The following is a 14781-nucleotide window of genomic DNA, read 5'->3' on the forward strand; positions in this document are numbered from 1 at the left end:
ACAAAATGACGCTGCTGGAAGAGTTACAGGTAGGGGCTCTGCCGAGGGGCCCAACGTCCCCGATGGCCCCCCACCCCCCCCCAAACGGTTGGAAACCTCTCCCCGAAATCCCGTCGGCATTTCCCCGGAGCGCAGAGGGATGCGGAGGGGGGAGATGCTTTGTGCCGGGGAGGGCTCCCGGCGGCAGGTTCAGCGTCGTTGGTCGGAGTACGGGGGCAAAACGGTTTCTAAGAGAGACGGAGACTTTCCCCGTGTCACCCGCGGGGTGTTTGACTCCCAAACCGCCCCGTGTATTCCCACTCCAACACCCACCTAATGCGCTCGAGCTTGTGATTTCGTTTAAATCGCGATTTTTTTTTTTTTAAAACTGCGATTTTTTTTTGAAACCGCGATTTTTTTCTTTAAACAGCGATTTTTTTTTTAAATTGCAATTTAAAGCGATTTTATTAAGCCCTTTCATCCCATACCTTTTCCCGGCTTGGGGTTTGGAGTTTCTTGGGGTTGGTTTTTTTGGGGATTTTTTTTTTTTTTTGGCAAAACCAAAGGGGAGCAGGATGCATTTTTGCTAAGAGGGGACGGAGGGTGGTGGAGGCCATCATCGGAGAGAGGACAGGAAAGCCACGGGCGCGTGATAATCCGGCTGCCGGGTTACGTGGGCGAGTCCCGGGAGCTGGCGGGGAGTTAGCAACAGGTCGGCTCTGAAATTAATACTCGGGGACCAGCAAACTCGTTTCCAGACAGGAGCGTTTCTTCCTCTTGTTCGTTAAATTAACTGGTGCCTTTCCTGAGCATCGCTGCTGCGCGGTGGCAGGTGATGCTGTTCAGTCGAAGCAGGAATTTGGGGGATAAAAAGCAGATTTCACGTTAGTGTTTGCAGCTTAAATCGTAACAAGTTATTTATTTTCTGGCTTTGGGTTTGTTGTTTTTTTTTTTTAATTAAGTCTTTTTGATTAATGCATCATTATTAGTACAACGGGCAGCATCTGCCAGCGCAGCGTTTGAAGTTTTATTTTAAATTATGGGTTTGGTTCTTTTGGGCTGTTTCCCAGTGCCCGGTGTAGCTCTTGCTTCTTGAATTTCGTCCAACAGCCCTGACAGTTCCCCAAGTTTTCTTGGTGTTTTGCTCTTCTTCAAACTTCGGTTTCAGAAATCGAGCAACTGGGTGCAAATCTCGGAGGGGTTTTTTGGGGTTTTTTTTTGTGTTTGAACGATGCTACGGGCTGTTTTATTGGGTTATGGGAAGAGAAACCTCCTCCAAGTCCGTGCTTTTAGGGCTGTGCCTGGAGGAGGAGGCACGCGGAGGCGTGATGCTCGTGGATTTGGGTGGACGCGGGGGTGGACGATGGCCGGGAGGACGTAAGGGAGCTCTGCACAACTTTTCCCTTCTCATTTCTAAACAGGGAGATGACGAAGAGGCAGTGATTGACCAAGGAAGAACGAGCAACGTCGTCAATATTCACTATGAGAAGGAGGAGTTGGAAGGTGAGTCTCTGCTGAGATCCCGGTAGAGGAGCCGCCAGCCCAGCGCCTTTTCCTGTCGCACAAAGTCCCTGCGACGTCCCTTGCTTGGCGTACGCGTCACGTGCAGCAAAACGTGGCGTGCTTCTAAATAAATAAGCACAGTTCTTTTCACCTTTTTTAACGTGACGGCTTTTAAACAGAGGGAGAAAGCCCCCGTGGAGGCCATGGTGTGAGTTTTAGCCACGGGGCTCTCCAAGCCGGGAGCATAATTTGACGGCTGCAGACTCAGGGCTGTGGTTTTCTTTTTTTTTGTTCTGGAGTTCATTATCATGGGACTGATTTGATCTTCTCTTGTCGCCTTGCGCCATACAAAGATTTTCAAAATAATTACCTTTTGTTGCTGCTCAACGAGCAATTCTGAGCGTTGTCCAGCTGAAGCTGGACTTTGAGAAGAGGTTGGATACTTTCAGGGCATTTTAGATGATCAGGAACCATCACTTGTTGTTGCTCTCTCGTTGCAAAGTTTGAGTAAAATAGGCTTGGGAAAAAAGGGCAGGTCTGTGACGTTCAGGGATCCAGTTAAAAGAAAATTAAGAGAAGTTGATGTTTCCTCCTGGGATGGCTGCACTGATTTAATTGCAGCATCTGCGTCAAGTGTCTCCGCGGTATCGAGAACGATGCAAACGCCGCTTTTTCGCAGGCCACCGGACCCTGTACGTGGGCGTGCGGATGCCGCTGGTGAGGCAAAGCCAGCGGCATCACCGTCCCCACAGCCAGAAGCATCGGGAAGAGGAACGGGAGAAGGACTCTGCCCCGACGGAGCAGGGCTACCACTGTAAGTCCCGCCGCAGCGTTCACTAAACTCCTCGGGGCTACGTGGGTGCTGGGGTCTTCTGCAAGCAGGTCCCCGTGCCGGTTTGAGTGGCTTGCTGTTCCTCCGAGGGAAAGTGGCATCATTTAGCAGGACCCTCTCTCTTTTCCCAAACTTTCCTCTTTCTTCTCTTTTTTTTTTTTTTTTATTTTTTTTTAAGACAGTTAAATGCATAAAGGATTTAGGCTCGCCTTCCTCAGAGGGATCCTGGCTTTAAAAATGGAACTGTGGGGAAGGGAAGGTGCCCATGCTTATGCAGAGGTGGATTAGATGCTTCTCCTTCTCTGGGGCTCTGTGCAAGCCTGGACAGAGCCAGGGCAGAGGGGCCAGCCCGATGTTTATGGTGCCGATCGATGCCCGCTTTGCCTATGAGCGTGACGGGCCGTATTCGGGCACGGTAACGGGACGGGGCTTTGCCTTCTGCCCCCAGACACTCCGTCCCAGCGAGTGCAGTTCATCCTCGGGACCGAGGAGGACGAGCAGCACGTTCCCCATGACTTGTTCACCGAGCTGGATGAGATCTGCGTGAAAGAGGGTGAAGATGCCGAGTGGAAGGAAACGGCAAGGTAAATCCCCGCTGCCGGCCGCGGTGGGAGAGGAGTCCCCTCGCCGGCAGCGCCCGTGGGCTCTGCTTTCCGCTCTCCGGGACTTTGGCAAAGCTTTTGCAGGTGCCGATGCGAGGAGCCTTCTCTCGCCGCCCTGTAGCTCTGTTAAAGGGGTTGCGGAGCTGAGGCCGTTTCCTCGCAATGGGGCTGATCGCGCCTGATGTCCGCAGGTGGCTGAAGTTTGAGGAGGACGTGGAAGACGGCGGCGAGCGCTGGAGCAAGCCCTACGTGGCCACGCTGTCCTTGCACAGCCTCTCTGAGCTGAGGAGTTGCATCATCAACGGGACGGTGCTGCTGGACATTTGTGCCAACAGCATCGAAGAGATTGCAGGTACCGCGGGCGCCGCGTCTCTGCGGGAACGGCCGAGCTCGGTTTGCCGCGGTGCCCTCCGCTCCCGAATCAAACCCTGCCCCAACGGCGCGTCCTTTTCCAGAAACCCCGCTGTGTTTTTAAGTTGGTTTTGGATGCAGGCTGGGCGTGCAACAGTCACACCAGCTTTTTCTGGTGTGTTTTTTCCAGCTTTTTTTTTAAATGTGTAGAGTCAGACAGAAAGGCCAGACGGGGCAAGAAAATTGCATTATTTCGAATGGGAAATAATTATCTTAGCAGAGTGATGAATAAGCACTTTGCTCGTGTTTTTTAGCAAAAGAAACTTCTTGCTTTCGCTGCAAAGGCTGAACTGTATTAAAATGTCTTGCTAAGCAAGGCTGGGCCTGTGTCAGGGGATCCTGCGTGGCACAGCCTTCCCCCGGGGGCTTCAGGGCTTGGGACCTGGGGGGGTTTCTGCTCTGATGGCTTCGTTTCCCTTTGCCATCCCCAGATATGATCCTGGGCCCGCAAGACCAGTCCACGGAGTTTGACGAGCACGTGCGGGCAAAAGTTCGAGAAGTCCTACTGAAGAAGCATCACCATCAGAATGAGAAGAAAAGAAACAACCTTCTTCCCATCGTCCGCTCGTTTGCTGATGTGAGCAAGAAGCAGTCAGACCTGCACCTCCTTGACAAGCCAGGTGAGGGTTCCTGCAGGGCTCTGGTCCCATTCGACTTGTCCTGGCAGAGGAGAAGCATCCCAATTGCTCCTTGTCCGTCTTTCTGAGTGTCTTTCTTTTTCCTACCAGCCCAAACACTCACCCCTCATCCTTCTCCTACCACTGCAGAAGCTAAAAATGGGGTGAACCACGAGAGCAACGCGATGGACTTAAGCAAGGTGAGACGCTCGTAGCTATCTTATGCCTTTAGGGCCAGATTTGGTCTTGCAAATTTGGCTGCAGAGTGCTGAGGGCTTTGCTTTTGGGGTATTTGCCTGAAAATCGCTTGTTGTGCCTAGGCGCAGCTGCATTTCATGAAGAAAATTCCCACCGGGGCTGAAGCATCCAACGTGCTCGTAGGAGAGCTGGATTTCCTTCGCCAGCCCATCGTGGCATTTGTCCGCCTGACCCCGGCTGTCCTCCTCTCGGGCATGACGGAAGTTCCCATCCCAACAAGGTCTGAACGAGAAGCACAAAGATTTTATTTCAAAAAACCCCCACCCAACGAAAGAACATCAAGGTGCATGCATCAGTTTGGCGTCCCAAGGGAACAAGGCCAGGGGGAGCGAGGACATTTCTCCCACTCGCATCCCTTCCCTGCTGTGTCTTTCAAACCCCTTGGCCAATTTTAATGAAAATTGGCCCAAAAATTAAATTTGCCATCGGTTTTGGTGAATTTCAAATTCCTGGCGGAGTCGGTGAGCCTACGTGTCCCCTCTGGAGCTGCGCTCGGGGCTGGGGGCTCCCAGGGATTTCCTTGGGTGTCCTTTGAGCAAGGACACGTTCTTCTCGCTCATTGTGTTTTTCTTGCCCAGGTTCCTGTTTGTTTTGCTTGGACCAGAAGGCAAAGCCCATCAGTACCATGAGATCGGCAGGTCCATGGCTACTATCATGACGGATGAGGTGCGAGAAGAGAGAATTCCGGGTCATTTTTGGTTTTCTTCACCTCTCTGCAGTAGTGAGGAAGAGGATTTGCTTCCCAACTGCCCACACCTCTCCAGATAGCCCACCCCTCGTTCACACGCCGAAGCAAACGCACGGATTTGTATCACCCCACCTCTTGGAGGTTGAAATCCCACCCGGTGTGCATCCTGCACCTCCCCGGGGTCCCCAGCACCCTGTCCCCAGTGGTGGCATTGCCAGGGCCAGTGAAACTTCCCCGCTTTAAGCAAAAGGGTATGGTGTGCCATGAGGGATGGGGACCTCGTGGAGGAGATGATTACAAGTACTGTGATGGACAGATTTTTCCATTTGGGGGAATATTTCCTGCCATTACAAGCAGGAAATTTGGGGAAAATGATCTTGCATTTAGCCAGGAGCTTACCGTAGTGCTTAGGACATCGGAGATGGGTTGTCCTCTGAGCAGGTTGTCTCCTGTCGGCAGGTTTTCCGTGACGTTGCCTATAAAGCCGAGAACCGGGCTGACCTCGTGGCCGGCATCGACGAGTTTCTGGATCAGGTCACGGTCTTGCCGCCAGGAGAATGGGATCCATCGATCCGAATCGAGCCCCCGAAAAACGTCCCTTCGCAGGTGGGTGCTGCGGCGGAGGGAGGCGCGAGGGGGACGGGCAGGCCGGCGGCCGGCCGGCCGGGGATGCTGTTCTGGGACCCAGATTCACCAGGTCCCAGTTTGACGCAGTCACATACCCAGACCAGAAGCCCAACAAGCCAGTGGTTACGAATCCATAGCTTTGGCTTATTTCCTTTTTAACAGGGAAAAAGGAAGATGCCAGGAGCTCTCGATGACAGTGCTTCTCACAGCAAGCCAGAGAAACACAGTGGTCCTGAACTGGAGCGCACGGGAAGGTGTGAGCTTTAATAGTTTGTGGGGTTTGTTGTTTGTTTTTTTTTTTTCTCTTTGCCTCTAGAATCGGAGCGTGCACCTTCCCTTGTAGCAGTTTTCTGGGGTTAGTTGGTTCAGTGAAGGGGCTTCACATTACCAGCTCGGTCCCCTGGGCTGGGCAGGTGAGATCTGGGCAGCTGGGCTCAGCCACAGCACCACTGCAGACAGATTTTCTTGATTTGGGGTGGAAGCAGCTGTGTAAATACCTCCAGGGAGAGCTCTGCTGCTTCTCCAAGCAAGGGACAGTTGCAGTAAGAGGGGATGGGCTTTCAGGTTTGGTCCTTTTTCTTTTTGTTGGAGGGGTTTTTTGTGCTTGCTTGGTTTCTGCCGGGTATAAAACGGCCGAAGGAGACTGCTGCTGGTTAGCAATGAAGGTTACTGTCTGCTTGGGCTTGTCCTTCTGCAGCAAAACCCCCTCTGTGTGGTCTTGCAGGGAAACAGTCTATTTGTTTTTCCTTCCTCCAGGCTCTTTGGAGGTTTGATCCTGGACGTGAAGCGCAAAGCCCCGTGGTTCTGGAGCGACTTTCGGGATGGTCTGAGCCTGCAGTGTCTGGCGTCCTTCCTCTTCTGTGCCTGCATGTCCCCTGTCATCACCTTCGGGGGACTGCTGGGGGAGGCGACCGACGGCCACATCGTGAGCACCTCTCTTGGGTGGCGTGGGGGAGCGCAAAACTCATGCAAAATCTTCGCTGCAGTGAATTTGCTTTGGGTTTTTTCTTCTTTTTCCCATTGATTTATTTCCTCGCCGCTGCCTCTTCCCTGGACAGAGTGCCATGGAGTCACTGCTGGGCGCATCCATGACCGGCGTGGTGTATTCCCTCTTTGCTGGCCAACCTCTCACCATCCTTGGCAGCACTGGACCCGTCCTCGTGTTCGAAAAGATCCTCTACAAATTCTGCAAGTAAGGCCGGCTGCCGCGGCCGAGTGCCGCGAGAGCCTTCAGGAGGCACTGGTGGAGAAAAGAGGTTTTTCTTGTCTTTTTCTCAGTGAGAGTTGTTAGATTTCAGTTGTTTTCTGTGTCGCAGACGTTGCACGCTGCTGCTTTAGTATGTGATGGTGCAAGAGCCCTTGGTCTCTGAAGGATGGATGAGGTTGTTTGGGGTTTTTAGGGTTAAAATGAAGCAGGAAGAGGAGAAGCCATAAGGATGGGGATCCTTGTGTTGTGATGAGTTTGATGTGAGATGAGACACCCTGATTGCAATTCAATTTATTCTTCAGCCCCAGCTTGCTGGTAGCAGGTGACTGGGTGCAAAATCAGCCGGGGTTTTGGTGTTAGGGCATGGGGGTGATGTGGGAGGACACCACCTTCCACAAAGGGCCCTGACCTCAATTAGCCTCCAAGGCCTTAACACAAGCTAATTGTTAAATAACAATCATGAAATAATTGGCCTCTCCTCCTGCAGGTCCGCACCCTGCACCGCAGCCCCAAGGCTGTCTGTAGTAGGACATGGAAAGTGCATTTACCACCTGCAGCCTTGACGTGCTCCTAAATTGCTCGTGATTTTCCCCGAAGGAAGGCACGGCTCGGCGCCTCTTCCTGGCCTTTCCAGCCTTTGTTTTATTTTGGTTTCCCAGGGAGTACGCGCTCTCCTATCTCTCTCTGCGGGCCTGCATCGGGCTGTGGACTGCCGCCTTCTGCATAGTGCTGGTGGCCACCGACGCCAGCTGTTTGGTGTGCTACATCACCCGCTTCACCGAAAAAGCCTTCGCCTCCCTCATCTGCATCATCTTCATCTACGAGGCTCTGGAGAAGCTGAGTCACCTGCGAGAGACCTACCCTGTGCACATGCACAGCAAGCTCGACTTCCTCACCGTCTACTAGTGAGTTTTTCTTTTCCTCCTAAAAGGCTGCTGCCCCTTGGCAGGAGCTCAGGGCTGCACCTCCATTGCCTTTCCCTCACCCTCGTCTTGGCTTTTCTCCTCCCAGCTGTAAGTGTGAGGCACCAAGCCATCCCAGCAAGGCAACCCTGCGTTTCTGGGAGAGCAACGAGATCAACGTGTCTGGCATCGCCTGGGAAAACCTCACGGTGACTGTAAGTGCCCCAAGCCACTACTTCCGCGGCCGCGGGGTCCAGGGGCGTTCACATTTTGCAAAAGTCAGAGCCCTTCGGGTGATGAGGGGCTTCAGACTGTGCTAGTGCTGCTCTGCAAAGGCATTCTTTAAATCTAACGTGTGGTTTTAACCCGCTTGGTCCTGGGAAGGAGAGTCTACCTTGTCCCCCCAACATCGTGGGTAATAACTGTCCTCCTTGACCCTGTCGCAGGACAATTTTTCTGACCAGGAGCAAGGTTAAGTGGGTGGTTTGATTCTTGTAGAAGTTGGAGGACTTAAGTTCCTGCTTGAAGGTAGTCCTTAGCTTCCTTACTTGGTTCCTAAGAACTCCAGTCCTTGCTTGCTTACTCAGCACTGTCTGTAGGTCCATGCATAAATTTGCACGTCTGAGCAGCCTCTCGGGCTGCTGTTGCTGGAAGCAAAGCCCAGGCATAGGATGGGAGGCTCTTCAGGACATCTTCATCCCCTCTTGGCCGTGTCCTGGGAGCCCTTCGCTGGGAAGGGACGATTCGTCTCTTCTCCTTTCCTTCCGCGGCTGTCTTAGCCCTCCTTCCCTGCTCCCTCTTTCTCTATCCCCAAGAACTTCCAGTGTTTCCTTCCCCTCTTGGCGTCTTCTTCAGCCACGGTTGCCTGCCATTCGAGCGGAGGATGTGCCATGGGTCTGTGATATGGTGTCCCATCACATCTCGCCTCTCCGCTCTCCTCTGTGCGGTTCGATGTGTCACTTGTTCAGCTGCTGCTCATTCAATATAAATCTCCGTCAGCAGCAGCAGCAGCAGCAGCAGTTACAAGGTCATGGATCTTGGACCAAGATCCTCAAAAGCCCCGAGTTATCCCAGGTTTCCTTGCCGCACGTGCACTACCTTTGTGTCCTGACGCTCTGTTTCTCCAGGAATGTCGGTATTTGCATGGAGAGTTTCACGGACCTGCCTGTGGACGCAATGGCCCCTACGCGCCTAATGTCCTCTTCTGGTGCTGCATCCTCTTCTTCTCCACCTTTGTCCTGTCGAGCTTCTTGAAGAAGTTTAAAAGCAGCCGTTACTTCCCAACCAGAGTAGGTAGAAGATGGTGGCCGGCAGCAGTCTCCACACTCATTTCCCAAAATGGCTTTCCCGGAGCGCTAAGCAGTATTTGCCACCGCTTGGTCAAGCTGGGAAACATTGACCTTGAAGGCCAAACTCTCCAGCAGCTTGGATGTCCCTCCCTCGTTTCCATGAGTGCTAAACGACCGTGGCGTTTCCCACCTGCCTCGCGACCTGCCCCCGAGCGATATTTTGCTCAGGCAGTGGGAAAAGAGGTCTTCCAAAGTTGTGGGGGTTTATTTGCCTTTTTTTTTTTTTTTTTTTTTAACCTTCTGTGCATTATGCTCAAGGGGAAAGTTGGTTCAAATGAGGAGCTGCCATAGGAAAAGACACTTTTTCTTCCTTTTGAGGAACATACGATGCCTCAGTGCGCCTTATTCCCATTTTAGCTGTGAGCGTGGCTGCAGTGGCAGCCATCTGCTTCCTTATTTTTTAATATTTTTTTTACTTAAGGTTTGAATTCAAACAACCCTCTTCCACCTAATTAAACTCTTTTTTTATTGTCTGACACCATCTCTCACAGAGACAAGCACAGCAACAGTAGCTAACCAAGGGATTTGGCTGCATGTCCTCAGAGTGGTGGGATTTTGTTAACCAGCCTTAATGTTGTTGATGTCTCTCATTTTTCCATCTCATGTTGTGGCCCCCTTTGCGATGCCCCTTTCAGCTCTGGTTTCTTGCCCCAGGTGCGGTCCACAATAAGTGACTTTGCTGTTTTCCTCACCATCGTCATCATGGTGCTCATTGACTTCATGACTGGGATCCCGTCACCGAAGCTCCACATCCCCCATACGTTCAAGGTAGGGGGGGTGTTGTGGCACGGAGCGGGTTTCACCCAGGCAGGACAGGGCTGAGTCTGGAGGAGATGCTGGTGGTGTGACCATCTCCTCCTCCACCTCCAAGTGCATCGTTTCCTCCTGGAAATGAGAAGACAGCCCCAAAACTAGGTACCTGCAGGAGAAATAGCTACAGGTGCTTGCAAAGAGGATGCTGGCACTGCTGAGCCCCGGGGTGACGTGAAACCAGGGCTGGGAGATGCTGTGACACGGGGATGGAGGGGAAAATCCAAGCCGGTGAAGTAGCTGGGCTGGGAGACGAGGCTGATGTGCGTGCTTTGTTGCAGCCTACCAGAGACGACCGCGGGTGGTTCATCAACCCCATAGGACCCAACCCTTGGTGGACGGTGGTGGCTGCGCTCATCCCAGCTCTGCTTTGCACCATCTTGATATTCATGGACCAGCAGATCACGGCTCTTATCGTGAACAGGAAGGAGCACAGGCTGAAGGTAAGGGGCTGCAGGAGACAACCCCATCCCCAACCCGCTCTGGGCTGCAGGTACGGGGAGAAGCTCCAATTCCAAATGCCTTGTGAAGGCATTGGTTTGGAACAACGTCAGGCAGCGTGGCAAGATGGTCTCCTGGCTTAACGATGACACAGGGAGCAAACGACAACAGGGGAGTTCAGATGAGCAATCTTTCGGAGGAGCATATTAAGCTTAGAGCGTTGTAGAAGCACGCTTTTGTTTTAAAATGTCAGCAGCAGCTGGGGAACGAATCATTTTGATGTGCTGCCAGGGATAACTGAGAGTCATATCTTACTCGCAAGTGGTAGAAATGTCTTTATGAATGAAAAATAGTAAGGTGGTTTTTTTGTTGAGAAGTAGATACAAACTCCCCAAATCCACTTTGTCTGAAGTGCTGCCGGATTGTCATGCAAGGTGCTTGCGCAAAGACTGGATACATCCTTATTTGTTTCCAGTTCGTGTTTTAAATTTTCAAGACGTCGACTTGAGCTCCTACAGGGTTGTTTGGGTCTGACTTGCGACGTTGTCCTTGCTCTTGTCCCGTGAGATGCTCTGTTTCTTGTTTCGCTCCGCGCAGAAAGGATGCGGGTACCACCTGGACCTCTTCATGGTGGCCGTGATGCTGGGGGTGTGCTCCGTGATGGGGCTGCCGTGGTTTGTGGCTGCGACCGTCCTGTCCATCACCCACGTGAATAGCCTCAAAGTAGAGTCTGGCTGCTCAGCTCCAGGAGAACAGCCCAAGTTTCTGGGGATACGAGAGCAGAGAGTCACTGGCTTGATGATCTTTGTGCTCATGGGCTGCTCAGTCTTCTTCACTTCGGTGTTAAAGGTAAGAGGAAAATGGAAACCACCCAACAACCGCGAGCTTTTTGGAGGTTATGCAAAACTAGTCCCCTTTCTCCAGGCCTGAGTAGCTGTGGAGCAGAGGAGGAGGTGATCCCAAACCTTGGGGCTCGATCCGTGGTGGGAACCACCCTCGGTTGCACTTTCCAGCCCTTCAGACCCCAGTTTGGCACGCTCGAGCCAAGCGAGCAAGCCAACTGCTTGGATTTTCAGATGTCTTTCAGGCCCACCCGTGTTTATGGGTTACGGTGAAGCGTATTTAGAGCAGTACCTCTGCTCTTTCAACCAGGCAGCACGTTATTGCTTGCAATTTGTTCCCCCAGATGCCTCGGAACAGCCGTTCCCAGTAGCTAAACGCGCTGAAATCGTCCCCGTGGGCTTCCTTGCGTGTTCCTCCCACAAAGTAATCTCATCTCTAGGCTCACAGGAGGCACGCTGCTCTTGCGTGTTGCCACAAGAACACGTACAAATGTTTTTCTACCGTCGCAGAACGCGGCATATGGTAGCATGGGCGAAATCACCTATTTTCCTCCAATCTTTCTGGAAAACAGGATTATTCTGATGAAGTGTAACTCAAAAGCTCAGCCTAAAGCAGAGCATTAAATCATTCGCACGCACAAAATCTCTGATGGTTAAAATGCGACACTTCTCTAACCCTCTGGAAGCTGGAAGGCTTTAGGCAATTTTAGGCAGGGACTGTAGAAGAGAGCGGTAATACTGAAAATGCAATTTGAAAACAAGAATGCACTAACTTCTGTATTTATTTTTGGAGTTTATACCAATGCCTGTGCTTTATGGCGTCTTTCTCTACATGGGTGTGTCGTCGCTCAGAGGAATTCAGGTACGGCCTCTTTTACAGCGTGTTGGGTCCCTGGTATTTCATCTCTATAGAAGCAGGTAAAAAAAGCAGTGGCATGGGGGGAAAAACCCCTCTCCGAAAGCAAGCGATCAAAATATTTTGTGTAAGAAAAAGATTGGAGGAGGCACAGGAGGTGTATAGGGCCGGGAGGACCGGGCAAGTTCAGGGCAGGTTACAGGAAAATGGGGGAATTCAGCGCGAAGGGAAGGCGATTTCTGTGGCTGGTGGAAATCCTTGCTGGGGGATTCAGCGTGCTGAGAAACGCTGAGAACAGAATAACGGGGAATAATTGCAGTTCGGTGGGCAGCTCTCGCGGGCAAGCCGGTTTATAGATGGAGCGGAGGGAAAATTGGGTGCTGCTCGCAGAGGAACGCGGTGGGATCCAGGATTTCTCATTGCAAGTGAGATCCTGAACACTCCCTCCGCATCTCCCCGGGGCCAGAAACTTCTCACTGTTATTTTACAGTTCTTCGATCGCTTGAAGCTGTTTGGGATGCCGGCGAAACACCAGCCGGATATCATCTACCTGCGGCACGTCCCCTTGCGAAAGGTGCATTGCTTCACCATGATCCAGCTGATCTGCCTCGTCCTGCTCTGGGCCATCAAGGTGTCGCGTGCCGCCATCATCTTCCCCATGATGGTAAGAGCCGGTGCTGCTCGGCGTCGGGGTGTTTGTAGCGTCGGAGCGAGCTGTGGCATCATCTCTGACCTCGCTGCATCTTCCCTCTTATTCGTGAAGGTTTTGGCTCTCGTTTTTGTCCGGAAAGTGATGGATTTCTGCTTCTCGAAGCGAGAGCTCAGCTTTCTGGATGACCTTATGCCAGAAAGCAAGCAGAAGAAGTTGGACGATGCCAAAAATGAAGCCGAAGAAGAAGAGGTGAAGCTTGCTGGGTGCTCGGGGCCGGGCGTCTCCCTCGGGCTGTGAGATTGCCTCTTTCTGCCACAGCTCGTCTTTAAATGTCGGGGCAAGATCAGAACTAAACAGAAACGGATCCTAATAGCCTGGATCACACATCGTAACCTTTTATCCTAAATTAGCAGTGAGCTTAACACTTGACTAGAGGTATAATTTTAAAAATGAGTCCTATAATAAAGATTTATTATTATTATTATACCCTGCTGCACTGATAGCTAAAGCTGCCGCAGGTCAGGAGGAGAGGACAGCGTGCAACGTCTTTACTGGGTGCTGAGTTTATCTCCGCTTTGATTAAAGACCGAGAACTTGGTTTGTCCCTTTTCCGTCAGGAGTCCCAGAAGGTGATGGAAGCTGCTGCTGCAAATTGGGTTCAACTGAAAGTGGGGAAGACCAGCGACTTGGATATCCCACAGCAAAGCAGCGACAGGTAAAGTGCCACCAAGCGCCAGGACCCCCGGCAAGATTCGTTTGAAGGTGTTTGGCACCGTCTTTATCGAGCGTCCCTCAGTAAAGCGGTCCGCTCGGCGGGAAAATCAAATTTCTGGGCAGGGCTGCCGGAGGCGATGGCGGGGCTCTGCCCCTGCGCAGAGCGGCTGCACAACTCCCATTTAACCCCCAAAACTTGCATCATCAGTGACTTTAGGGTAGCAGGAGATCCTCATATTTAAGAAAGAGGTGGTGTAGGCACGACCTGTAGCAGCAGTGGCTTAGGAGCCCGCTCCAGGGCTAAACGCCAGCAAGAGCCTTTGCCTGGAGCTGTTGTTCTACAGGCTTGCCTCCCGCAACTCCTCATCCAGCAAAACCTCCGGTGCTTACGCTGAGCTTTGGTTCCTGGGCCCCCCTGGTCCTCTTGCTGGTGCTAACGCACTTGGCGGCAGCAGTTCCCGTAATCACGGATTGCTATGTAAAATATTTATTGCAGGACCGATCCTTCCGAGATTAATATCTGGGATGAAATGTCGAAAACGACCGTGTGGAAGACTCTCCCTATGAACACAGAAACAGTCTGAATTTGGGGAGGAAAAAGGTAAAGGACCGCATGCGAGCGTGACGAGACGCGCGCGTACGGTTTTCCCATGCTTCGTCCAGCAATGCTGAGCAAACGAGCAGCGGCGAGGACGGTGGCACGCCAGCCAGCTCCTCTCTGCCGCGGTGGTCCCACGAACGGGGCTCAAACCCCATCTTCCACTGATGATGCTCTCCCTTTTTTTTTTTTTCTTTTTTTTTTTTTTCCCATTCTTCCCCCTCCCCAGTTTTTATGTTTAGGAATCTTGACTTTGAAGGAGAGGAGCGAGAACGTGACTCAGGGATGTGCCAACGCGGACACGGGGAGAAACTGCTTTTTTTTTTTTTCCAGTTGGAGGATTCCCATGAAAGCCATGCAGACGTCTTCAGTTATCCTTGGTGTGCTTCAGGCATTCAGTATCTCTAGACCAGCAAACTGAGGTGCACATCACGGTCAATGGGAGTTCGGTGTTGTTGAGCCTCCGGGCGTACGTGCGTGTGTTTGTTGCAGTTGCGTAGTGGTAGAGGGACTGCTAGCGCTTTATCATTCAGTGCTATTTTTTTAATACCCAATTCCTCCTCTCCTTTCTCTTTTTTTTTCAAATATAAACTCATGTTTATGTTCCAAATAGTTTACTGTTATACTTGACGCCTTCTCCGTTTTCTTCTTTATCACGGCCGGGTTTTTGGTCTGGTTTGGGGTCCAGGCTTTCGTTCACTCCTACGTCCCTTACAGGTAGGAGAGGGATGTCCTCCCTGGCGGGGCAGCCTAAGGAGCGTTCCGAGCAGTTGGGCTAAGGCGAAGGAAAAGCGTTTGCTCCCTGCCCTCCAGTTTTACAGCATTTTATTTTAATTTTCATTTTTATTTTCTTTTTATTTTCTTTTTGACTTTTATTTTTATTTTATTTTAAT

At 51.7% G+C, this 14781-nt stretch overlaps 1 protein-coding gene across 1 annotated transcript; it reads left to right on the top strand.

Annotated features, from left to right (window-relative positions):
* The first annotated feature begins 1307 nt into the window (after positions 1–1307).
* LOC129200551 (electroneutral sodium bicarbonate exchanger 1-like) lies at positions 1308–13874 on the top strand. Its single transcript, XM_054811874.1, has 23 exons — positions 1308–1482; positions 2162–2296; positions 2763–2898; positions 3108–3268; positions 3759–3890; positions 4035–4144; positions 4265–4422; positions 4781–4868; positions 5350–5496; positions 5680–5771; positions 6274–6442; positions 6576–6709; positions 7384–7629; positions 7736–7841; positions 8754–8915; positions 9630–9743; positions 10067–10228; positions 10824–11075; positions 11862–11930; positions 12415–12588; positions 12688–12825; positions 13194–13291; positions 13787–13874. The coding sequence occupies exons 1-23, from the start codon at positions 1308–1310 to the stop codon at positions 13872–13874; spliced, it is 3246 nt and encodes a 1081-aa protein (XP_054667849.1).
* Positions 13875–14781: the final 907 nt, after the last annotated feature.

Source organism: Grus americana, unplaced genomic scaffold, assembly GCF_028858705.1.
Source record: "Grus americana isolate bGruAme1 unplaced genomic scaffold, bGruAme1.mat scaffold_286, whole genome shotgun sequence".
NCBI lineage: Eukaryota > Metazoa > Chordata > Aves > Gruiformes > Gruidae > Grus > Grus americana.

Excerpts from the sequence above, each read along its gene's own strand:
- LOC129200551 (XM_054811874.1), top strand. The coding sequence starts at position 1,308 with ATGCTCGTGGATTTGGGTGGACGCGGGGGTGGACGATGGCCGGGAGGA. Across the intron at positions 5,497-5,679 it reads CGAAAAACGTCCCTTCGCAG|GGAAAAAGGAAGATGCCAGG; the intron begins GTGGGTGCTGCG and ends CCTTTTTAACAG. Across the intron at positions 7,842-8,753 it reads GGGAAAACCTCACGGTGACT|GAATGTCGGTATTTGCATGG; the intron begins GTAAGTGCCCCA and ends CTGTTTCTCCAG.